The 25,868-nt window shown below is 50.2% G+C and overlaps 1 protein-coding gene across 1 annotated transcript in view; it reads left to right on the top strand.

Moving 5' to 3' along the window:
* Positions 1-25,868, top strand: part of LOC118209922 (unconventional myosin-XVIIIa-like) — a 76,567-nt gene that overhangs the window by 29,184 nt on the left and 21,515 nt on the right. Inside the window, 5 exon segments of the mRNA XM_035385648.1 lie at positions 17,753-17,818; positions 20,192-20,279; positions 20,669-20,775; positions 23,596-23,772; positions 25,532-25,742. Of these exon segments, the coding sequence (XP_035241539.1) occupies positions 17,753-17,818; positions 20,192-20,279; positions 20,669-20,775; positions 23,596-23,772; positions 25,532-25,742 (649 nt within the window).

The raw sequence follows: 25,868 nt of genomic DNA, 5'->3' as shown, positions 1-25,868 counted from the left end.
GTGTGTGTGTGTGTGCATGAGTGCGTGAGTGAGTGAGTGTGTTTCTGAGACTGTGTGTGTGTGTGAATGTGTCTGTCTGAGACTGGGTGTGTGAGTGTGTGTGTATGTGTGTGTGCATGAGTGCATGAGTGAGTGAGTGTGTTTCTGAGACTGTGTGTATGTGTGAATGTGTCTGTCTGAGACTGTGTGTGTGTGTGTGTGTGTGTGTGTGAGTGCGCGCATGTGTGCGTGTGGGTGTGAGACTAGGTGTTTTTGTAAGGTATGACAGAAGTGTCTGATGTCGCTGTTGACAGGGTCCTGTGGGACAGTGGCTTGAGGGCACTGTGCTGTGCTGTCAGACAGTGCATGAGGGCTCACACTGGGAGGCTAAATGCCTCCTGTTTTTAGGTGCATCAGCCAGTCTAGGGTGTCTGAAATGGGGGTGGGGGGGGGGGTACAGGGCATGGGGGCTGAGGTCTGTCTTACTGACCCACTTCTGTCACTCTGAGTCATGCAGGGACTAGGGGCACTTGCTCAAGCATGCCTTCTTGTGCTCTTAGTAATGCTGTGTGTACTGTATGTCTGTTTGTGTCTGTGTGTTTATGTGTGTGTGTGTATGCGTGCATGTGTGTGTGTGTGTGTGTGTCTGTCTGAGACTGTGTGTGTGTGTGTGTGTGTGTGTGTGTGCATGCATGTGTGTGAGTGTGTGTGTATGTATATGTGTGTGTGTGTGTGTGTGTGTCTGTCTGAGACTAGGTGTGTGTGTGTGTGTGTGTGTGTGTGTGCGCGTGTGCGCGCGTGCCTGTGGGCGTGTGTGTGTGCGTGTGAGTTAATTTGTGGGACATTTAATGTTGCCTCCATTACAGGGTTAAAAGCTTCCATCAGTGTGTCTTTCTGAAACTCAGTGTGTGTGTGTTTGTGTGTGTGTCCCCCTGAAGCACAGACCCAGCCCCGTACGTCCCCCTGAAGCACAGACCCAGCCCCGTACGTCCCCCTAAAGCACAGACCCAGCCCCGTACGTCCCCCTAACGCACAGACCCAGCCCCGTACGTCCCCCTAACGCACAGACCCAGCCCCGTACGTCCCCCTAACGCACAGACCCAGCCCCGTACGTCCCCCTAACGCACAGACCCAGCCCCGTACGTCCCCCTAACGCACAGACCCAGCCCCGTACGTCCCCCTGAAGCACAGACCCAGCCCCGTACATCCTCCTAAATCACAGATCCAGCCCCGCATGTCCCCCTAAAGCACTGCTCCTCCTCAGCGTGTGCGCCCCCTAGTGGCTCGCTCTCTCGCCTCTCTGTAATGACAGCAGACAGAAACGGGCTTAATGTGGGACAAGCAGACAGTTCCAATCACGGCCTTTCCCTCCCAGAGCGGCGATGTTAATCTCAGCGCTGTTCTGATAACCCCACCTGAGCTAAGAATATACTCAACACCGTGGGGTGGGTTGTGAGGGGGACTCCTCCACCCCTACCCTCTGCTTGCCTGAGTGATGTAAATTTTCCCCTAAATGTGTATAGACCCCCCTGATATTCTGGTCTCCTGTCTGTAACTTTCTGTGTGTCAGTACTGCAGCAAAGACACGTTTCCCACTGTCTCTGGTCTCATGTAGTGTCAGTGGACTCTGTGTCTGGATATGGGTGTGAGTTCACAATGCACAGTGCTACATACCGTGCTACATTATGCCATGTGATGCTATGTTGTGCTCTGCTAATGGTGCTCAAGGAACACGTTATATTAAATTAAAGTCCATGCTGCTCACAACATTGCCGAATGTTGCTGAACTTCAGCAGAGTGACGTTTCTGATTCCCATGATTCCTAAACCTTCTGTGAACATCTCTGCAGACCAGCTTAGCCACGGTAGCCTCTGATATAGCGGCCATTTTACAGAGTCGTGTATGAGATTGGAAATGCTTCTCCTACGGGGGGTTGTGACCTCAGGGTATGATATTATCTCTCCCCCCACCCAGGTACACCCCAGTGCACCAGCGTTTGGAGACCTGGGCCCCATTTATGAAGTGTTCATACACACAGAGATTTGATCCTAAATTCAGTATGTGTGATCTCACATGAAAATCGACGCACACTTTGATATTCATAAAACTCAAAACTACCGTGGAAATGTTTTTTTTACGTATGCAAACTCCGGAGTACACGTAAAAACTTTTCCTTGTGGCCATGCGGCTGTACTGCAGGCTCAACAAAAAAAGTTGTTAGATCAGAATATTTTTTCCAATCCCTCACAGATGGAGGTATATAGGCTATTAGAAAACATACGCATCAGGTTTATTTTTGTGATAAACTCTGTGAAACACAGTGTTGTGGGCCTATAACTAGGCTGTTGCTGCTTTTGACGTTAGCCCTTAGCATTATGAAGTGGGCCAACCTTTATGAAAAATAGAATAGCCTAATAGTAACAATAACAGCAACAAGAGCAGCAGCAATAATAATTCCTTAATGGTTTTCAAACTTAAAAATAAATGTGCAACTTAAATATACGTCACATGTCATTATGATTGATATACAGAAATGTATAGTTGAGAACGAGCGACAGAAGGCTTGTGTTGACAGCTTTAAAAAAGAAGAAGAAAGAAGATGTAAAATGGCTGTATGTCAATGTTATATCACATGACAGTGAATTTTCAGGGAGTATATTGCAGAAAACCCAACACGCACGGATACATGAATGTGTTCTGGGGGTGGGGTTGTTAAGCTCGTTCACGCGCGTGCAATTTTAGGGTGATTTATGATTTATGATTTATAAATGGATGGTGCGTGGGAAGGATGTAGGAACATTTCTTGGCGCGTATGGGCGGTTTTAACGATGGTACGCTCACACTTCTAAGGAGTAATTCTAAGGTAGTTTTATAAATGAGGACCCTTGGTTCTGAGGTGGTTTTTTTGACTCACCTGGGTGAGAGGGCGGGGAGGGGCAGGGAGGGTTTGATATTACCACTTAACTAAGTCATTTTGTAAGTTTCCTGAAAGCCAATGTCAGGCACCTTGTGCCTGTTGCAATATTATGCAAACCTATGTAAAGATCTATTCTAAAGCTTTTGTTGCCCTCTGGTGGAGCATTGAGAGAAGTGTCCCAGGAGTCAGGAGTTAGTCAGTGTTGGACGTGTGCTCGCCCTCTACTGGCCATTGAAGTGAGGTGCTCTTCTTCCTGTGTTCTAAATTCCTGTACAGTGAGTGGCTAATTGCACTAGCTTTTATTTTGTTTCCAGAAATATGTCATATATAAGGGAACCCCCCTGTTTTCACATATAGACCATTTGACAGGTCGTGTAGCCTGTATGAAGGCCTCAGGGGAGGGGCTAATTCGGTTTCTGCTGAATCACTGCATTCTCAGTTTACTCCCATTGGACGGACAGTCAGGAGGATCCAGTTCGTGTCCCTGTGCGGCTGATTCTCCCAGCATGCCTTGCTGATTCTCTCACATTCTTTGCTGAACTCCAGGCCAAGATCATCCGCCAGGCCCCTTCCGGAGGGGTGCTTAGTGAAACGGCCAATGTTAATTAAACTCCTAATAGATAATATTTGGTCCCACATTCCAGAGTGGAACCAAGTGTTATCTGTCATGAGTTGAATTAACACTGGACATTTTACTGTGTGGGTGTTTTTGGGTACACAGAAATACCTCTACCTCTGGGTCTAATGGAACGCTGATATGCAACATTAAATAAAAGAAATAAATAAACAAACACAAATTTTCTATTTTAGTAGGAACTTAGCTGCTCTAATTTTTGACATTATCCCCAGACAGCGTACTGTGGTTTGGGATCAGCTCTGTCTTCTCTGTCTTCCCAGTGCGGTCTCTCCTGGCTTCGTTGGCACTGAGACACACAGTGAGCGGCACTATGAGTGCTAATTCACCTGTGGATAGCCACCACGGTAAACGGTAAATGGACTGCATTTATATAGCGCTTTTATCCAAAGCGCTTTACAATTGATGCCTCTCATTCGCCAGAGCAGTTAGGGGTTAGGTGTCTTGCTCAAGGACACTTCGACACGCCCAGGGCGGGGTTTGAACCGGCAACCCTCCGACTGCCAGACAACCGGTCTTACCTCCTGAGCTATGTCGCCCCACCAGACACTTAGCAGGTACTTTCCCTCATTGGACTTCCATTACCTGAAAGGCTATAATGAGCTAACGCACTGAATGTATTACTTACTGAATTGTCTTATTTTAATTTACTTTCTGCCGTCTAGTCTTCTGGTTGCCTGTAGCATTACATCACCATCACTACTGAGTCTGTGGAAAGAATCAGGAGTGAGTGTGGTTGGAGCATACTGTATGTATCTTACCCATAATGCACTGCACTGTTGCACTTCCTGTTGCCAAACGGGCGCGGGTGCGAGTAGCATCATTTCCTGAAACACACTGTCTCTGCGCTGTAAACCTGAGATTCACCCTCGACTGTGTTTCCTGCTGAAGCTCTGTGCCGCAGTCAGCCACACACAGACATGGCGGATCTACAGAGAAGAGAAACAGGAGAGAAGGTCAATTTTCAATCCCCTTTCTCTATCTCATTCTTTTTTTCTTTCTTTCTTTCTTTCTTATTGTAATGAAGTTCACTCTGGCTTCTGTAATTTCTCTAAGATTTCTCTATGTTTTTTTAAAAACAAAACACTCCCTCACACTTCTGTTCCACACACACACACAGTAACTGTCTCTTCGTCTCTGTCTAACACACAGACGCCGGTACACATTCAGTATGTCGGTCTGAACGCAAGGGGTAGGCTGTTAATGCGGTGTGAGTGAGTGGGGCTGTTCACCTCCTCCTGTAAATTCTTGGGGGAGGGGGGTGGGAAGGGGGGTCTCTATTTTTAGGGCCGCCCGTATCGTTGTAGCAGCTGTTTCCACCCCCTCTTCCCTCTCGGGCCAATGGGAGCGTCCGCAGGAATAGGGTCGTCCAACCGTCCGGTCGCGTTGACCCGCCTCTCCTCACTCCAGTCCCTGGCGTCACCGCGGGTGACATCTCTCCCTCTCTCTCTTTCTCTCTCTCCCTTCCTCTCTCTCACTCTCTCTCTCTCTGTCTCTCTGTCTCACTCCCTCTCTCTCTCTCTCTGGCCTTTGGTCTGGCGGGACCCCAGCTCATGCTCCTCTCTCTGGCGATTAGGGACGGCGGGCGAAGGCGCTCGCTCCACAGACGCAAGGTAACGGACCAGCGGCTACTCCCTCGCTCGCGTTTCGCTCGCCCGTCCCGTGTGCTGAGCCGGTCTGGGGGAGTCTGCGGGCCGGCGTGGCTACCGCTATTTTTAGGGCTGACAGGGATGGGGGGGGGCGGGGGGGGCGCGGGGTTCTCCTACGGCCCCGGTCACACTCACGCGCCTGGCCGGGAGGGAACCGGGGACAGCGAAGGGTTAAACGCGGGCTGCGGACGGGCTGTGGAACTCCGCTCAGACCGCTGAACCGCTCGTGGGTCTGCACCGCTCCGCTCGCTCTGTGGAAGCGGCTTATCAGCGCTAGGGGCTGGAAAAGAGCATGCCTTTGAGGAAGTATGTGTGTGTGTGTGTGTAAGCATGTGTGTGTGTGTTAGAGAGAACGTGTGTGTGTGCACGTGTGAGTGTATGTTTGTGTGTGTAAGCGTGTGTGTGTGTGTGTGTTAGAGAGAAAGTGTGTGTGTGCACGTGTGAGTGTTTGTTTGTGTGTGTGTGTGTGTAAAAGCAGAAGTTTTTTAGAGCAGAGTCTAAAGGCAGCAGGTAGAGATTGGGCCTGTTTGTAAAAAGGGGAAGAAGTGAAAGTTCCCGCTGTGGCTGTGGGGTCAGAAGGACAGGGTTCGCGCGCTTGTGTCTGGCCGTTCCTCCGGCGTGTCTGTAGGGTGGAACTCAAGCGTTCTCCACATTTATACTCTTTACTGCCGGTGTGTGTAACTGGAGCTGCCGCCTGTTTCCCTCGGTGTCTCAGGCCTCAGAATGTTGGAAACACCTCAGCGGAGTGGAGAAGAGCTGCTTAAGGCTGAGGAAGAGCTGTGAGGAAGAGCTGCTGTTTAAAGCTGAGGAAGAGCTGAGGAAGAGCTGCTGTTTAAAGCTGAGGAAGAGCTGTTCAAAGCTGAGGAAGAGCTGTTTAAAGTTGAGGAAGCTCTGCTTAAAGCTGAGGAAGAGCTGTTTGAAGCTGAGGAAGAGCTGCTTAAAGCTGAGGAAGAGCTGTGAGGAAGAACTGCGTAAAGCTGAGGAAGAGCTGTGAGGAAGAGCTGCTTAAAGCTGAGGAAGAGCTGTGAGGAAGAGCTGTTTAAAGCTGAGGAAGAGCTGCTTAAAGCTGAGGAAGAGCTGCTGTTTAAAGCTGAGGAAGAGCTGTTTAAAGCTGAGGAAGAGCTGCTTAAAGCTGAGGAAGAGCTGCTTAAAGCTGAGGAAGAGCTGTGAGGAAGAGCTGCTTAAAGCTGAGGAAGAGCTGTGAGGAAGAGCTGCTTAAAGCTGAGGAAGAGCTGTGAGGAAGAGCTGTTTAAAGCTGAGGAAGAGCTGCTTAAAGCTGAGGAAGAGCTGCTGTTTAAAGCTGAGGAAGAGCTGCTTAAAGCTGAGGAAGAGCTGTGAGGAAGAACTGCGTAAAGCTGAGGAAGAGCTGTGAGGAAGAGCTGCTTAAAGCTGAGGAAGAGCTGTGAGGAAGAGCTGCTTAAAGCTGAGGAAGAGCTGCTTAAAGCTGAGGAAGAGCTGCTTAAAGCTGAGGAAGAGCTGTGAGGAAGAGCTGCTTAAAGCTGAGGAAGAGCTGTGAGGAAGAGCTGCTTAAAGCTGAGGAAGAGCTGTGAGGAAGAGCTGTTTAAAGCTGAGGAAGAGCTGCTTAAAGCTGAGGAAGAGCTGCTTAAAGCTGAGGAAGAGCTGCGAGGAAGAGCTGCTTAAAGTTGAGGAAGAGCTGAGGAAGAGCTCTTTAAAGCTGGGTGCTTCTCTGTTACAGAGCTCTGTGTTCCAAATTAGTTATGGTGGAGAAAGAGCCTGTCTGTCTGTCTGGTATCTATCGGTGTGTCAGGTGTACAGGGTTATGGTCAGACCTGGCTTTTCAGGACGTGAAGGGAAGAACGTTGATCAGAAACAGGGGGAGGTCTGTGTCTGAGGGTAGACCTGTTGTGTCCACACCACACAGCCCCCACGGTTGGATTTTATTCCCACTTCCGTGCTGGGATGCGGTTGGTGCGTTTTTGGGGGCTGAGGTTGCAGGCTTGACTCCTAGCTGGCACTGCCACTCTGACCTTAACCTGAATGTACTGCGGAGTATCCCACTGAATACAGGACCACGCTGTGCCACTGCCTGTGTGCCGAACACAGGTTTTGGCTCTTTGCGGCCGCACTGCGGTCGGAGCTAGCCTGTTGTTGCTGCCTCTGCCCCCACGGCTCTGTGGAGGGTTATCTGGGGAACCGTCGGGGGGAGTGGCGGAGGGCTCTCCCCTAGCTGTGGGGGGGTTAGAGAGGGCAGGAGCTGGACGGGAGCAGCTGTGCCCAGCCCAGCCCTTACCCTGACGTCTAGACCCCCTTCTGCCTGCCGGAATGGCATGTTTCCAATGGTCGACTGTCTTCCCCCTGCGATGTCATCAGTATCAGAATACTGTTGACTCATCTTGGTCTGTTTGTGTTTGTGTGTTTTTCGAAACTGGTAGCGGTTTTGTTGTAACTGTGGCAATGTAATTGGATGTGGATGTGTGTGCGTGTGTGTGTGTGTGAGAGAGAGAGAGAGAGAGAGAGAGAGAGACTTTATTTTGGACGAGGGATGGAGGTGCATTAAACTATCATTGGGGGATTCTAAAATAAACTGCTCAGAAATGCTGTCCTGAGACAAGCATACTCCCCAGACCACAGGCTGCAGGGCTGAGTGACTGACGCAGAGGAACTGAAAGAGTTAGATTAACAGAGTGGAGCAGAAAGAGTGAGAGTGATGCATCTCTGCTGTAATGTGCTGTAATGGTCCTGTAATGGGGTTACATTACATTACGTTACAGGCATTTAGCAGACGCTCTTATCCAGAGCGACTGACATTGCATCCATTTATACAGCTGGATATATACTGGAGCAATGCAGGTTAAGTACCTTGCTCAAGGCTACAACAGCAGTGTCCTACCGGGGAATCGAACCTGCGACCTTTAGGTTACAAGACCAACTCCTTACCCATTATACTACACTGCCGCCCATCATTAAGATCCCTCTCTCTCTCCCGCTCGCTCTCAGGGTAACGACCTGTCTGTTTATCCTCCACTCTGGAATTCACAGTGAAGGAACGGGAGCAGCTAAATTAGTCCAGCAGTGATAAGGCATTAGAGTGGTGGTATGTGTGTGTGCATGTGCGTGCGTGTGTGTGTGTAATTGTGTGTGTGTGTCTGTGTCTGTGTGAAAGTATGTGTGTGTGTGTGCATGTGTTTGTGTCTGTGTGTGTGAGAGATTGTGTGTGTGTCTGTGTGTGTGTGTGTGTCTGTGTGATTGTATGTGTGTGTCTGTGAGTGTGTGTGTGCATGTGTCTGTGTGAGTGTGTGTGTGTGTGAGTGTCTGTGTGTGCATGTAAATGGTAAATGGACTGCATTTATATAGCGCTTTTATCCAAAGCGCTTTACAATTGATGCCTCTCATTCACCAGAGCAGTTAGGGGTTACGTGTCTTGCTCAAGGACACTTCGATATGCCCAGGGCGGGGTTTGAACCGGCAACCCTCCGACTGCCAGACAATCGGTCTTACCTCCTGAGCTATGTCGCCCCTGTGTATGTGTCTTTGTGAGTGTGTGTGTGTGTCTGTGTGAGTGTGTGTGTGTGTGTGTGTGTGTGTGCATGTGTATGTGTCTGTGTGACTGTGTGTGTGCATGTGTATGTGTGTGTGTGTGTGTGTGTGAGTGTGTGTGTGTATGTGCATGTGTATGTGTCTGTGTGTGTGTGTGTGTGTGTGTGACTGATGTACTTTGCGGTCGCTGGTTGTGTTTTCTCTTTTCTGACCGTGCTCTGTGGTCCTCCTGCATTTCAGACCGGCGTGCTCCCCCCTCCCCCCCCTCTCTTGAGCCCTTTGGGCCTGCTGACGCACTGGTTCTGACCGCGAACCCCAGGACCTCCAGAACCAGCTCTCAACCGTCCAGAGACCTCTGCTCCCCCCCCCCCCCCCTCCCCAAATCTACACCCACTCCCCTCCCCTCCCCTCATGACAGCAGAGTCGTCGTCATGGCGTTCTCATCGAGATTTTCCTTCTGGGAGAAAAAGGGAGGTGTCGTTCGGTATTCCACTGCATGCGGGAGAGAAGCTCCCAGTTTTGGGATGGGGCGTGTGCTTTCGTCACTGGGGGCGGGACCCGGCGCTGTGTGGGGGTGTTGCACGGTTTGTGTTCTCTAATTTCGACCTCACAACACAGCCCTTTGCTCACTTTGTCCTGAACTGCACGCGTGCTCCGTTGGAGATGAGGAAAAAAAAGCTGATTAACATTCAAGCAAATCGTTCTTATGTCTTAATAACTTTCTAAACCTTAAAATAACATTTAAAATAATAATAATATTTCTTGTTTGCGTACGATGTGTGGCTTATCCCGTCAAAATGGGATCATCACTCCTGGATTTGGAATGCTCTGTAGAGGATACAGTCAGAAAGGCACAATCATGTGGCTAACACACTGACTACAGCGTAGTGATCGTACGGCTAACACACTGACTACAGCGTAGTGATCGTACGGCTAACACACTGACTACAGCGTAGTGATCATACGGCTAACGCACTGACTACAGCGTGGTGATCGTACGGCTAACGCACTGACTACAGCGTAGTGATCGTACGGCTAACGCACTGACTACAGTGTAGTGATCGTACGGCTAACGCACTGACTACAGTGTAGTGATCGTACGGCTAACGCACTGACTACAGCGTAGTGATCGTACGGCTAACGCACTGACTACAGCGTAGTGATCGTACGGCTAACGCACTGACTACAGCGTAGTGATCGTACGGCTAACGCACTGACTACAGCGTAGTGATCATGTGGCTAACGCACTGACTACAGCGTAGTGATCGTACGGCTAACGCACTGACTACAGCGTAGTGATCGTACGGCTAACGCACTGACTACAGCGTAGTGATCGTACGGCTAACGCACTGACTACAGCGTAGTGATCGTACGGCTAACGCACTGACTACAGCGTAGTGATCGTACGGCTAACGCACTGACTACAGCATAGTGATCGTACGGCTAACGCACTGACTACAGCATAGTGATCGTACGGCTAACGCACTGACTACTGCGTAGTGATCGTACGGCTAACGGGCTGACTACAGTGTAGTGATCGTACGGCTAACGCACTGACTACAGCGTAGTGATCGTACGGCTAACGCACTGACTACAGCGTAGTGATCGTACGGCTAACGCACTGACTACAGCATAGTGATCGTACGGCTAACGCACTGACTACAGCATAGTGATCGTACGGCTAACGCACTGACTACTGCGTAGTGATCGTACGGCTAACGGGCTGACTACAGTGTAGTGATCGTGCAGCTAACGCGCTGACTACAGCGTAGTGATCGTACGGCTAACGCACTGACTACAGCATGGTGATCGTACGGCTAACGCACTGACTAGCGTGGTGATCATACGGCTAACGCACTGAGAAAATAGTGAAGTCCTTTGTTAGCATGGTCTGTGAAGGTGGGTGTGTTCTGCATGAGGATGAGCAGTGCTCCCAGGCCTGGGTTTGACCCTGCCCCTCTCCCCCCTTGCCCCCCCCTTGCAGGTGAAAGATGAGGTGAAGGTTGGGCCCACAGGTGCAAAAGAGAGCGTAAGTGTGCTGCACCCCAAAAGCCCACCAGCAGTTAGAACCCAGGGGCAAGAGAGAGCTCACTGATGATTATTATTTTGTGTGTGTGTGTGTGTTAGGGGGGGAGGGGGGACTATGTGAGGTTTTGGGCAGTGGAGGGCACAATCTCTTCAGCTGAAGTTTACATTCTGTCAAAGAGCTTGGTCCCAACATCTTTCCGTGACAACAATCTCTAATTGGTGCAGGATGAGTCATAGTTCGAAAGAGACATCAGTGACCTCACTCGTCCCAGGGTGAAGTGTCCATTTGAGTACTCAAGACTGAACTAGTGCTGGTTTGTGCAGCTGCTTGGAAAAGTAAGCTGGAGTAATTGATTGGATCAGAAGCAGCCTATCAGCTGTCCCTCCTGGCGCTGGAGTTCCATTCCTCTGTCAGTGTGAACAGTGTTGGCAGCAGAGTCAGATGCGGGCTGTGAGCGAATCATTAAGCAGTGAGGCTGAATTGGTCAGAAGCACTGACCAATCACACGGGAGTCTGACTCTGCGTCTTAGGAAGTCTGACTCTGCCTCTTAGGAAGTCTGACTCTGCCTCTTAGGCAGTCTGACTCTGCCTCTTAGGAAGTCTGACTCTCACTTAGGAAGTCTGATACTCCTTCTTAGGAAGTCTGATGCTGTCTCTTAGGAAGTCTGACTCTCTCTCTTAGGAAGTCTGATACTGCCTCTTAGGAATTCTGACTCTGCCTCTTAGGAAGTCTGATTCTGCCTCTTAGGAAGTCTGACTCTCTCTCTTAGGAAGTCTGATACTGCCTCTTAGGAAGTCTGACTCTGCCTCTTAGGAAGTCTGACTCTGCCTCTTAGGAAGTCTGACGCTGCCTCTTAGGAAGTCTGACTCTGCCTCTTAGGAAGTCTGACTCTGTCTCTTAGGATGTCTGACTCTGCCTCTTAGGAAGTCTGACTCTGCCTCTTAGGAAGTCTGACTCTGCCTCTTAGGAAGTCTGACTCTGTCTCTTAGGAAGTCTGACTCTGTCTCTTAGGAAGTCTGACTCTGTCTCTTAGGAAGTCTGACTCTGTCTCTTAGGAAGTCTGACTCTGTCTCTTAGGAAGTCTGACTCTGCCTCTTAGGAAGTCTGACTCTGTCTCTTAGGAAGTCTGACTCTGCCTCTTAGGAAGTCTGACTCTGCCTCTTAGGAAGTCTGACTCTGTCTCTTAGGCAGTCTGACTCTGTCTCTTAGGATGTCTGACTCTGTCTCTTAGGAAGTCTGACTCTGTCTCTTAGGAAGTCTGACTCTGTCTCTCAGGAAGTCTGACTCTGTCTCTTAGGAAGTCTGACTCTGTCTCTTAGGAAGTCTGACTCTGTCTCTCAGGAAGTCTGACTCTGTCTCTTAGGAAGTCTAGCTACATGTCTGGGTAAGCTCATGAATGACAGTCGAAGACTTCTTGTGTCCCTATATGAAGCCTTTCACTGTGATGTAATCTACAAGTGTTGGTGTGTAGAGCCAGTTAGCTCATTTAGCCAGGGTAACTGGTGGAGACAAAAACCTGCCCACACACCGGCCCTCCAATACCGGAAGTGCCCCCCCTGGTGTAGAGAGGTGGAACAGTTCACCTCAGCATTCACTAGGAGCAGCTTTTGCCACTCTCCTTCTCTGTTATCTGTTGCTACTCTGTCTGTTTCTTTCTTGACCTTTACCGTCCTGCCCCCCCCCCCCCCCGCCCCTCCACCCCCCCCGTTCTCAGTCTGACAGCAACGGCAGCTCGAGTAGCATCTCGCCGCCAGGTCTCGCGCGGGCCAAGAGCCCCGCCCCCCCGCGGGGCTCAGACCGCGCCCGGAGCCCCTCCCTCGGCAGGCGGAACGGACCCCCCCCGAGGAGCCCCGAGCGGGTGGCGAACGGGGACGGCGGGAGCGCCGCCGCCGCCGCCCCCAATGGCCCCGCCCCCCTTTCGGGCGCCGCGGACGACAGGAAGGCGGCGAAGGTGGTGCGGAGGGCGGTGAGGAAGGAGGAGGCGCCCGGCACTGCCACGCCCGCCGCTGCGCCCGCGGCCGCGCCCGGGACCGCACCCGGAAAGGAGCCGGCCGCCAGGTCCGTGCCCAAGATGCCCAAGGCGCCCGTCTTCTCTTTCAAACACGACGCCATCAAGACAGAGGAGCCGGAGGAGGTGCCAGCTGGGCTGGGGGGCCTCGGCAGGCGTGGCAGGAGCGTGATCTCCGAGCACAGGCCACGCCCACAAAGGCAGGAGGAGAGGCCATCGGTGACGCCTGAGCAAACCCCGGCTACGCCCCAAAACCAGGACAACAAGGCCCCGGCTTCACCCCAAAAACAGGACAATGAGACCCCAGTGCCCCCCCCTCGCTCAGCCTCTGCTGTCTGCCGTCCGTCCAAATCTGAGCCCCCCTCTCGCCCTGCCGGATTTGTCCCCGCCCCCAAGCCCTCCTCTCTCTCGCCTCCTGCCGGATTTGTCCCCGCCCCCAAACCCCCCGCCTCTCGCCCTGCTGGATTCGTCCCCGCCCCCAAACCCTCCTCTCTCTCGCCCCCTGCCGGATTTGTTCCCGCCTCCAAATCCTCGCCCCTCTCCCCTCTGCCCGGGTTAATCCCAGCCCCCAAACTCTCTGCTCCAGCAAAATCTGAGGTACAGTGTGCAGCATGTAGCATGTAGCGTGCAGTGTGTAGTGTGCAGAGCGTAGCGTGCAGAGTGTAGTGTGCACTGTGTAGCGTGCACTCTGTAGAGCGCACTGTGTAGCGTGCACTTTGTAGCATGCAGTGTGTAGCCTGCAGTTAGCACTGAATAACCCCGCGGTGCTGGCGTTTAGGACCGGACCCCCCGCGTGTGATCTGCATGCTGCAGGCAGTGCTGCCTCCCTTTCCCTCGCTGCTGGGGTTAAATGCTTGGCCCCCCTGATGGTGTGGGTGCTACTGGTCGCGGAATCTGGGCCACACACATCACAAATCCACCTGACCAACAGGCCGCAAGTTCGCACCCTGAGCCTAGCAACACCGCTTCAACACCTTTTATTGTGCTGTTTCAAGCTCACATGGCAATCAAAGAAAGGTCCCATCCCCCAACCCTTCCTTACACCATACTTTCTACAGTTATCTTGGCTCATATGTCTTTCAGCTTTCAGTCCAGTGCCTGAGGTTTCTAAATAAACCATTCAGAAAAGTTTTAATTGTCCATATGCAATGTACTAACGTTTCATTGGTTCGGTCGTCTGTATAAATGTGATTGTAATCACTAATGGCTCCTGCCTTATTCAAGCTGTAGTTGTTCTCTTTCTCTGACGCACGTTTTGAGTCGGTCTGTGGAGCCTCCACTTTTGAACGCCACCGACAAGTAAAGCGACCAACCAGAGTCTGGGAAAACTCCCAGTGGGTTGACTTACGTTTTGTTGCCTAACAGCGATTGGTTTCCTTATAAGCCAATCAAATGTCAGGATGGCTCGGACAGGACTATAGGCATTGGAATGGGCTCTAATCAGCCCAGCACAGTGGGGTGATAGCAGGCTGGGAGTGCAGCCATTTTAAATGCTGCTCAGCGCCAGCGGTCATTTTGAAAACAGCTCAATATTATCTTGTAAAATGGCGTCTCTAAAATAATCATGGCGGGTATTCAAAGGATAAAGTTTTTCACTGCGGCCAAGTTATGGAGAGAACTTGACAAAATTGTGAAAAGGATTCTTTCCTCCAAAACCCTTGTTGAGTTTGACAGCTTTTTTTGATTCGTGCGGAAATTTCTTCTGGTGGTGGAAAACATGTTGGAGGTTAACTGTGTACAATAGAACACAATAATTTTGCCACTAGCTAATGTGGATGTTGTGAAATAAACAGTAGAACAGGTAGATTATGAGGCGCTTTATGTTCAGACATTTTTATGGACGTTATGTGTACCAGGAATACTTCCTCACATTTCATAGGTTTCGATACTTTAGTCACTGCTGCGTATGAGCTTTAAGGCTTTGTTTTAGGGTCGTGCAAACCAAGTGAAGATTGCATTTTTGGGGGATGTAAATTGCTGTTGTGTGCGGTAGGCTGGGTGACTGTCTGTGTTGGTTAAAAAGCGGTATTTGCATACACAGGAACGCAAGGGTTGGAAGGTATTCTTGTGCTGATTGTTCTCCCGTTTGAGCTACTCGCCATAGCAAAACTGGAGTCAGAATTGTTTAAATCTCCACGGGTTGCAGACAAAGTGAATTCCATCCCTTCTGCTGATTGTATTGGCCTGTATTGGTTTTGTCGTGGTTTGTGTGTGAGACTAAATGCTGATTCTGATCTATGAGGTCTCTCCGAGCAGAAGAAGCAAATGAGTTCATACCTTTATCTGTGATAGTAATGCACTCTAGTGCATTAAATCACTAATGGTGTTAGTGTGGATTGAGCATGGGCATGATTAATAAAAAAACAAACCCATTGTGTGTGTGTGTATGTTAAAAGGTGAAGGCAGCCTCTCGCTTGTCCCGTATCACAGTCAGGAGCTGTCCGTCACAGGGAGCGCCTGCCCCACAGAAACAGGTGTGTGTGTGTGTGTGTGTTTATATGTGTAGACTTTGTGTGTGTGTGTGTGTGTGCGTGTGAGAGCTGCTGTGGCCTGTTAGAGCAGGTGTAGAATGCTAGCGGTGGGGGCTGTGCTGTCACCGTGGCGATATCTGCTAGCGTTTAGCGGCGCCTCCGGGCGCTGCTCCCCTGCGGCCTGAGCTCTCTGCCACTCACCCTCTCGCTGCTCTGGCCTGTAGGAGGCGCCCCTGAGTCCCACTGAAGAAGCCCAGAGAAGACTGGAGAGGATCTTCGGTGCTCCTGTAATTCAACCCCCCCGCCCTCCCCTCCCCAACCCCCCCCCCCCCCCCCGCCCTCCCGCCATGCCTTGCTGTAGTCATAGTAACACACCCTCCTGTCCCTCCATGCTGCTGCTCTCAAACGGGCGTGGTACGGGCGTGGCGGCCCCCCTGCGGTTACCCCAAAACCAGCACCCCAAACAGCGTCAGTTCAGTTCATTCGCCGGAATGTTCTGTGAGGGTTGCAGAGGTACTTCCCCCAGAGACCGACCCATTAGCATTAGCATAAACATGAGCATGATTGTGATAATTAGCCTAATTGGCAGCACTGTAGCAGTTATTTTAATGATGGAGAGGTGGTGGGGTTGGGGGGGGGGGGGTTTTGGGGTCACCCCGGGGCGGCTGTGCCTCGTAGCCTGTCACGGGTGGGGGCAGGACTCTGTTGTTCCTCCCCTCTGATTAATCCTTTCTATTAACCCTCCTCTCGTTTACCAGGTCCCTCTAATCGTTCCTTATTCTTTCTCTCTTTCCCCCGGTCACGTCTCTCTCACAGATGGCGGGTGTGTTATCGGAGTGTGTCGCCGTTCGCACGATGCTCGCTAACCTGTGATTTCTAAACAGTTTCTTGGTTTGAAAAAGGAAACCCGGTTGGATTATGTAGCCGTGGCTGGGTTTGCATGTTTAGGACGGTTGTTTTGCCAAAATGGTCGACTCTTTGTGAGTCATTATGCTGATATATTGTTTAAAAGCTGCGTGAGGGAAACTCGAAAAACGCAGAGTCACGGTGGAGGCTCAGGTAGAACCCCACAGAGCCCAAACGTGTCCTCCATCGCACCTGTGTGTGCTGCTGTTGCTGCTGCTCCTCTGTCTTTCCTTCCTGTGTGTTTTTTTGTCCTTCCTGTGCTCGTCTCTCATCTCTCCCTCTCTCTCCTGGTCTCTCCGGCTTCGGGGCTGCTGATGTCACCGCTGGCTATCGCGCGATTAGCTGGAGCCCGCGGAGGGCGGGCCCGACCCTCCTCGGGGTGACCCCCCCGCCGGCCCCCCTGTTGCCCCCGCCGACGGCCTGCTCAGGGTGTGCGCTCGCGTGTCCTGTTGGAGTGTAAGGAAGCTTTCCTCAACTAACCCCCCCCCCCCCCCCCCCCCCCCCCCGCCATCCCTACAACCCACCCGAATTTTGCCCCCTATGCCCCAACCCCGATCACCACCTCTCCCCTCCATGCCTAGCCTAACCCCCTCCCTCTCCCCACTCTCTACCCCCCCCCCCACCCCACCACCCCCCCTCTGTGTCAGCTGGGCTGGCTGCTGTGAATTTGTGAGTGACAGGTGTCTCTGTGCTCTCTCAAGCTCTGTGTCTTGACCTCTGACCCCCAAACCCCCCCCCCCCCACCCCCCCACCATGTGTCTCACATCCAGTCAACAAGCCCTTCTGTTACCGTGGTTCCAGCGCACTCATTCTCTGTGATGCTAAGATCCTGTGCACTTCCATAAATGTTTAACTTCAGTGACACGCCCCTTCGATCAAACTTACCGTCCGCCGTCGATGCCGTTGACCCCCTGCCCACCTGTTTGCATGTTTTAGCTTTTCTTCACGTGTGAAGACTGTAGACGCGTGCCTCGATGCGGCCATCTGTTCCTTTCAAACCTGTGTCTTTAAGTGAATAAGCAGGAAGTGCTTGGTTTACTGTAAGCGACCCAACTGTGCCTTAATGCTAATGATCTGCAGGTCCCCTCTCTCTTCTCCTCTCTCTAAGCGTAGGGAGTCCCATCTTATCCGAATATGGCCGGCGTGGGTGCAGGTTGCTGTTGTAGCCCAGCACTAAGACACCTGATTCTACTCATCAGGGTCTTGATTGAAGATCAGGTGTCATAGTGCTGGGCTACAACAAAACCTGCACCCACACCAGCCCTTTTTGGATGAGATTGGGGACCCCTGCTTTTCGCTATCTCTTTAACAAAGACACTGTGATCTGAGTGTGACCTTACCAGTGTGAGTGAAGGCCTTGACCGAAGAGCCTGTATTTCACCGGCTGTGCTCCGTGTTTGCGTGTGTGTGTGTGTGTGTGTGTGTGTGTGTGTGTGTGTGTGTCGCGTTGGAAGCACATCCGTGTTTGCGTGTGTTTCTTGTCCCTGTATCGGGTTGGAAGTCTATTTGGGTTTGCGTGTGTGCGTGTGTGAGTGTGTGTGTATCAGGTCAGAAGCCTATTTGTGTTTGCGTGTATGTGCGTGCGTTTGTGTGTATCGGGTCAGAAGCCGGTTGGTTGACTCTTTGCTTTGCCCCTCCCCCAACGCCCGCCGTCCTCCAGGGACAGGTGGATGAGGACCCCGTTGCCGTGCTACAGACGGCTCATGCCGCTGCCGCCCAGCCCAAGGTTTGACCTGTGCTGTGCCTGTCTGTAAATTACGTACCCCCCCCACCCACTCGCATACCCCCACCCACCCCTCCCCCCCCAACTGGCATACCCCCACCCACCCCTCCCCAAAGTGCTGCATGGAGTGTAGTCTGTGTGTGGAATGCTGTTATCCCCCCCCATTCCTGCAGTGCAAAAAACCAGTAAAATAACCAGCTTTTTAGCCTTATATTTAGACTATCATCTTATTTCTTCAGTTCTTAGTTACTTTTTTGGCTAAATTAGATAAAAAGAATGCCAATGGCATCAGAGAGTGTGACTCATTTCAGGATTTGCCAATGGTGTGCGACAGTTTCGCTTGTCAAGAAAAAAAGAGCTAAATATAGCAAAACATAACAAGCTAATATTTTCCATTTCCGAGAAAGAAATAAGACTTTAAGTCTCATTTCAAGACTGAAGACACTTGTGAAGACAGACTTTTTTTTTTAGCATTGTGCTGCTCAGTTGGACATAACTCCAAGCTGCTGTGGAGTTACTTGAAGTATATTTTCATTCTTTAAACCACAAACTCACGAATGCAGCTGTAGCCGCTATTATAAGGCCTATAGGTCAGCCGCTATACCCACTATAAACAAATATAAAAAAACTTCTGAACGTGAACCATCCCTTTTCATTTTACCACATAAACGAATGTAAACCTTATCTGAGAAAAAAAAGACTAGGATTAGTTTCAAAGGACGTCACGGGTCCTACTTTAACGGTCTAAGTGCGGTAGCCGCACGCTAGCTGTAGCTCGCGGCGTCCGGCTTGGTTTCGGTAATTTCGTGACGCCGGGCTTCGGTGCAACTCCGGCGCGGTTGTGAAAGAGCCGGCTTGATTGGAGCTTATCGCCCCTTCGTGAGCTTCTCTGCGAACCGTTACTCCTGATATAAAAACAAAAAGGGAGCCTGAATATTTTTCCTTTATTTCCCCCTCTAACAAGAGACGTTTTCCATTTATATGCTAGTGCTTGTTTGTTTGTCTCTTTGAAGTCAACTTTTGTTCAAGACCACTGTTTAAACTAAACAAAAAATACATATAAAAATAAATCACCACTTCGAGCTTCATTAATTTCAGACGTGCGCTTGATAAGACGAATGTACGCACACTAGAGAAACCAGCTCCAAAGCCAGCCAGGCCCTGCTTTTGCATCTTTTTTTACTTCCCCTTTATACAGCTGGATCAACCCGTGTTCAGCAGTTGTCTACGATCATGAAAATGCACTTTTTGTACGTCGCTTTGGATAAAAGCGTCTGCTAAATGAATGTAATGTAATGTAATGATCAAGTCAAATGAAGCAATTCAGTTGAAGTACTTTGCTCAAGGGAATCATCCTAACTAGCAGTGAAACCTGGGTTACAAGGCCAGTTCTTTAAACGTACTCTGCCACTGCTATGGCCTGTAGAATACTGCACACCGCAAAGAATGCACAACCTGAAGGTTGCATTGTAATGTAGCACTCCATGTGTGCTAACTAACTCTTTTATTCAGTAAGATGTCCAGCGTTTATTCAACAAGAACTGTGTTAATCCAACTCTTAGCAGATAGGCTACCGTATGGTCCCTCATCCCAGTGTGAGACCAAATGTTACCTGTTAAGAGTTGAATGAACTCTGTTAGAGTTGATTTAACGCTGGACGTTTATACTGTGTACACGTAGGCAGGCAGGTGTTGGTGGACTTTTTGCGTTTAAAGTGAGGGAACTGTGTTGTTTGTAATATTATGATTTATCGCCGTACCGAAAACGAATCTTTGCTCAGTCTTGGCATGCGTGTGTTTTTTTGTGATGGTGTTGCGTTGACCTCCCGTCAGGCATGGGCGTTCTGGAAGTAATCCTCACGCATAACTTAGCACCTCTAATGAGGAAACGGCGCTTTTATCTTTATGCCTGCTCCAAGGTGGCAAAGAGCTTGAAGTGTCTCGCAATTTCTACCGAGATTAGCCAATTAAATTTAGCGAGCTAAAATATGCTCTCGCAGCTCCTCGTCTGAAGTAGAAGAGAATTGGAGATCAAATAATTATTCGCTATAATGTTCCCGCTTTCAGGGTAAGTGCTCGCCTAGTCGGAGGGAGCCTGCCTTCATTAGTGCAGATTTCCAGCGTTCTGTTGCCTGCGGAAGTTCATAGGTACTGTCAGTCACGGGCCCTGCGCATGAGCCAGAGACCGCAGGCACAAAATGGAGGACAGAACCTCGGAGCCAGAGGGTTCCGTTGCTCTGTGACCTCGTTCCCTCGTGGTTTCACCGCGTGATTCCCGGTGCGTCTCGGCCGCGACCTCTCGGTGCGCGCTCGGAATCATTCATTCATACATCTGTCCTGACCTTTCACCCCCCCCCCCCCCACCCGTCTCTCGCAGGTGAAGACGGAGGAGCAGATCGCCGCGGAGCAGGCTTGGTATGGCTCGGAAAAAGTGTGGCTGGTCCACAAGGACGGTTTCTCCTTGGGTGAGTATCCCGGACTTCCTTCTGCATCATAATCACGCATGATTACATCTGATGCAATTATGACTATTAAAAACAAAAACTTCACAAAAACTGCAGTTGTTTAGAGAAATGGGTTGTAATCGGATGATTGCAAGTTTTTATTTACCCTTGTCTGGAACTGCCATTGATCCGGATGTTTCACCCCAGTTAGATGAGTGAAAAAGAAAAAAAAACAGTCTGTCTAAATTGATTATATGTAGAACACGTGGACTACCCTGAAAATGGCGGACAAATTCGTTTGTGTGGAATTAGTGTACGGAGAAATGGCAGCACAAACATGCTCGATTGTGAATACTTATTTGAATACGTCATCATGTGACTTGTCCCCCCCCCCCCCCCCCCCCCCCCAGCAACGCTAGTGAAGACGGATGAGGGGGAGCTGCCGGAGGGCAAGGTGAAGATCAAACTGGAACACGACGGCAAGGTGCTGGAAGTGGACGAGGATGATGTGGAAAAGGTGGGTGACGTACCCTTAAACCCTACCCCCCGCCAAACCCACCCCTCATCCCACTCACCCCCCATCTATCCCACTCACCCCGCCAAACCCACCCCTCACCCCACTCACCCCCCATCTATCCCACTCACCCCGCCAAACCCACCCCTCATCCCACTCACCCCCCATCTATCCCACTCACCCTCCCATCCCTGCAACTCTCCCACTCACCCCCTCTACCTCTCCCACTCACCCTCCCATCCCTGCAACTCTCCCACTCATCCCCCCATCTCTCCCACTCATCCTCTCCACACCCTCCACCCCACACGCATCTCACATTTCTGGTTGTTCAGGAAATAACTCCTGGTTGTTCTTGGTGCACTTTTGAGAGAGGCAGTACATTGGAAACCACCCCATAACCCCCCCAGAAGTTACCCTGGGTGTAAACAGTGTAAACAGTGTGTAAACGGTATAAAAAGTTTGGCTTTTCTGACAGTTGACAGTTTGGCCGTTCTGTTTATTCCGCTGTGTTTTCTTCAGTACCTGTGACTTCTTCACCTGAGTCAGTTCCGTAGTTTGTGGTAGAAGAGGGTCAAAAGGTCAGAACTTGAATCAGAGCCTCTCTGTGTTAATGGGACAGTCCTGGGCGCATCACACAAAGTTAGCAGCCTTTATGTGAAGAAACAGACGTGGGGAGGAGAGCGGGGGGGAGGGTGGGAATATGGGGAATGGGTGAAATAGGGGACAGGAGCTTGGGGGAGGGGAAGGGGAAAAGCTCACACCTGTCTTGTCTCTGGTGTGACACCCTGGAATAGTGACAGACCTGCACAGATGGTTAACTTGGAGCGAGGGCAAAGCAGTGCATTGTGGGACAGCCTGTGGGATGTCTGTGTCACGGTAGGCCGCGAGTAGCCGACAGCAACGGCATCTGCTCTCTCTGGAGACGGCCATGTTTGACCAGGGGGACGGGAGACGGGTTCCTACAGGTGAAAAATCACACACTTTCCTGCGCCTCGATAGAGAGACACCTGCTACTAACGTTTGTCACTCCCTTTCCAATTTACACACAGCCATTCATTTCGCTCTCCACTGACTCCATGTAACGGTTCTTAGGGTACCATCTTCCAACTGCCTCTTGAGTGACAGACAAGCCCAGTACCCGTTGCCGGGCAAGTTCAGTTCAGAAACTCTAGCTGCAGCCAACCATTGGTCGGCCTCAGCAACCTCACGTTCTCGTACTCAACCAATCACATACACGCAAAGCTCTCTCAGTTTAATGCCTCCTATATCACACATGCTGTCAGGAAGTGGGGTTAAACAAACTGTGCTGTACTTTACAAAAATGTGAAGTTGTGTATGTGCTTTGGCTGTTCGACCAGTTGTCAGGGAAGTGAGGATGAAGTTAATCAGGTCTGCTTTCTGAATCCACCAGTTCCAACAGTCAGTGCCCTTGTACAATGCTCAGCACTCTGAATACTGAACTGAAGTGCTATTGTGTGCTAAAACCCCTCACTTAACCTATATTTATAATGAATTTTATTTGAATTAATTTTAATAGCTATTATTTAGAGTGACAATCGTCAATTAAACCACGATACCAACATGGGATTTCGTTGGTTGATCACCCATTCAAAGTGATGGCGGGGGATGTTAGCTTAATCTGCTTAGAGCATTTAATTCAATTAGGTGTCCGGTTCTGCTTACTTAAATGATGATTTGCGAGGTAGGGAAGGTGTCTGGAAAAGTGGTATTAGAAGGTATTTAGAGTTTGATCATGTAACGCTTGACAAACTGTATATTTTATATATATAAAGTAATCCAAGAAGATATAAATAAAATCCAAAAGTTGGCAGAAACCTGGCAAATTCATTATAGCCACATGTAAAATTCTGCATGTGGGAAATAAAAACGTTAGGCAGGATTACTTCATGGGAGGAACAAAATTGGAATGTGCTCAATTTGAAACAGACATTGTGCTGTAGCAGTAAAAAAAAAAGCCAACAGGATGGTGGGATATATAGCCAGAAGTATTGAGTATAAATCCAAGGACGTTGTACTTATCTTATATAATACATTTGTGAGACCACACTTAGTATTGTGTGCAGGTCTGGGGACCGTACTACAAGAAAGATATAGAGGCCCTGAAGAAGGTTCAAAGAAGAGCGACCAAATTAATTCCTGGTATGAAAGATAAAAGCTATGAGGAAAGACTTAAGATGCTTAACCTCTTCAAGCTTAGTAAAAGACTCAGGGGTGATGTGACTGAGGCTTTTAAATTCATAAAGGAGATCAACAAAGTGAACTACAAGAGATTCTTCAGGTTGAGATCTGTTAGTGGAACGAGGGGAGATAAATGTAAATTAGCAAAAGATAAATTCCGTACGGACAATAGGAAGAATCTTTTCACGCAGAGAGTAGTCAATGTGTGGAATAGCTTGCCAGATCACATAGTAGAGGCAGGAACTCTGGGGATTTCTCTGGACTAGGCTTGATACGGTGTTAGATACTATCTGGTCTGTAGGTAATCAGACTACTAATTTAGTCAGGAAAATGGTGACCATTATTGAGATGAATGGCCTCTTCTCATCATTATGTTATGTTACTGAAAGATTCCAATTTAATGTGTGAATATTAGTGAAGGGTCATCATGGCCAAGGACAGTCCTGTGGCCATTCACGACTGGTTCTGTAATACAGCACTAGAAACCTCTGTTTCCATGCAGAGCACCCTGTGGTTACAAACCTATAAAAATATGAAGGACTGCTGCAGCTGAGGATCTAGTTTAGTCTGTAGCGTCTGTGGTGTTTCTGTGGTGACCTTTGACCCGTAAATCTCCTCCAATAGGCGAACCCCCCGTCCTATGACCGTGTGGAGGACCTGGCGTCGCTGCTCTACCTGAACGAGTCCAGCGTGATGCACTCCCTGCGGCAGCGCTACGGGGGCAACCTCATCCACACCCACGCCGGGCCCAACATGGTGGTCATCAACCCCCTCAGCACGCCCTCCATGTACTCCGAAAAGGTGAGTGACATAATGGGTAAGGAAATAGCCTTGTGCCGCAGGTTCGATTCTCGGGTAGGACACTGCCGTTGTACCCTTGAGCAAGATAGTTAACCTGCATTGGTTGCTCAAGTGTCTATCCAGCTGTATAAATGGATGCTGTGTAAAAAAATTAAGTTGCTCTGGATAAGAGCAAAAAATGCCTGTAAAAAAAAGGCTGTGCGTTATCTTGACGCATCCTGTCCTGACCGACCCATCGGAACCTGGGTGTTTCCGCTCAAGAGAGCCGCTAAGCTGCTACCAGGGCAGACAGAACGGTGGTTTAACCCAGACTGTGGTTAAACCTCCTGTGTACTTTCACATGGTGCCGTTGGAACTTCAGTGACCTCCGTGAGTTAAACCCTGGATTCAGCCGTGCCGGCCTGAAGGATGGCACAGTGGCCCCGGTCACTGCACTGAGCCACTGGGTCCCTGGATTTACCTGGTCTGGGGGAAACAGAACCTTTTTCCCAGTCCGCCTGGACTAAAAATCTACAACTTCCAGATTTTTTGGCCCTGTTCCACAGCCGCCACCCCACATGATGTGTCATTATTTCATACTTTGCTTTAACTAGGAGTATGCGACAATATGCACACCTGGGTCAAATGATAATTTTAAATACATCCACCATTTGGAACTCCTGTCGACCATTTTAAAAGAAAATAATTTATTTTATGATAAAATATGTGCATTGTACGTGATTAGTGACAGGTTTCATTGAAACTTCTCAGGAAATTTGTTTGAGGTAAAACATGTGTATTTGACCCAGATCTGGTAATGTGACAGTGAGCCGTGGTGTGTGACGTTAGCCCAGAGCTGGTGATTCTGGTGATTCTGGTGTGTGACGTTAGCCCAGAGCTGGTGATTCTGGTGATTCTGGTGTGTGACGTTAGCCCAGAGCTGGTGGTTCTGGTGATTCTGGTGTGTGACGTTAGCCCAGAGCTGGTGATTCTGGTGATTCTGGTGTGTGACGTTAGCCCAGAGCTGGTAATTCTGCTGATTCTGGTGATTCTGGTGTGTGACGTTAGCCCAGAGCTGGTGATTCTGGTGATTCTGGTGTGTGACGTTAGCCCAGAGCTGGTGATTCTAGTGATTCTGGTGATTCTGGTGTGTGACGTTAGCCCAGAGCTGGTGATTCTGGTGATTCTGGTGATTCTGGTGTGTGACGTTAGCCCAGAGCTGGTGATTCTGGTGATTCTGGTGTGTGACGCTAGCCCAGAGCTGGTGATTCTGGTGATTCTGGTGATTCTGGTGTGTGACGTTAGCCCAGAGCTGGTGATTCTGGTGATTCTGGTGATTCTGGTGTGTGACGTTAGCCCAGAGCTGGTGATTCTGATGATTCTGGTGATTCTGGTGTGTGACGTTAGCCCAGAGCTGGTGATTCTGGTGATTCTGGTGATTCTGGTGTGTGATGTTAGCCCAGAGCTGGTGATTCTGGTGATTCTGGTGATTCTGGTGTGTGACGTTAGCCCAGAGCTGGTGATTCTGGTGATTCTGGTGATTCTGGTGTGTGACGTTAGCCCAGAGCTGGTGATTCTGGTGATTCTGGTGATTCTGGTGTGTGACGTTAGCCCAGAGCTGGTGATTCTGGTGATTCTGGTGATTCTGGTGTGTGACGTTAGCCCAGAGCTGGTGATTCTGGTGATTCTGGTGTGTGACGTTAGCCCAGAGCTGGTGATTCTGGTGGTTCTGGTTCTGGCGGTTCCCCTTTAATTCGCCCGCGCCTCTCGCCCCGCGCAGGTCATGCACATGTTCAAGGGCTGCCGGCGGGAGGACGTGGCGCCGCACATCTACGCCGTGGCGCAGGCGGCCTACCGCAGCCTGCTCACCACGCGCCAGGACCAGTCCGTGGTGCTGCTGGGACGCAGCGGCAGCGGCAAGACCACCAACGCCCAGCACCTGGTCCAGTACCTGGTGTCCATCGCCGGGACCACCGGCAAGATCTTCTCAGGTAAGGGTTACGGTCGACCGGCGCGCAGCACCTGGTGCGGTACCTGTTCTTTCTGTCGCCAGAAACCGCCGGAAAAAGTAAATTCTCTGGTAAGCGTTACCGTGGTCCCCACTGTAAAGGTTTTCT

This window comes from Anguilla anguilla, chromosome 12, assembly GCF_013347855.1.
Source record: "Anguilla anguilla isolate fAngAng1 chromosome 12, fAngAng1.pri, whole genome shotgun sequence".
In the NCBI taxonomy this organism is placed as follows: Eukaryota; Metazoa; Chordata; class Actinopteri; order Anguilliformes; family Anguillidae; genus Anguilla; species Anguilla anguilla.
This window is presented reverse-complemented; position numbering and strand designations above follow the sequence as displayed.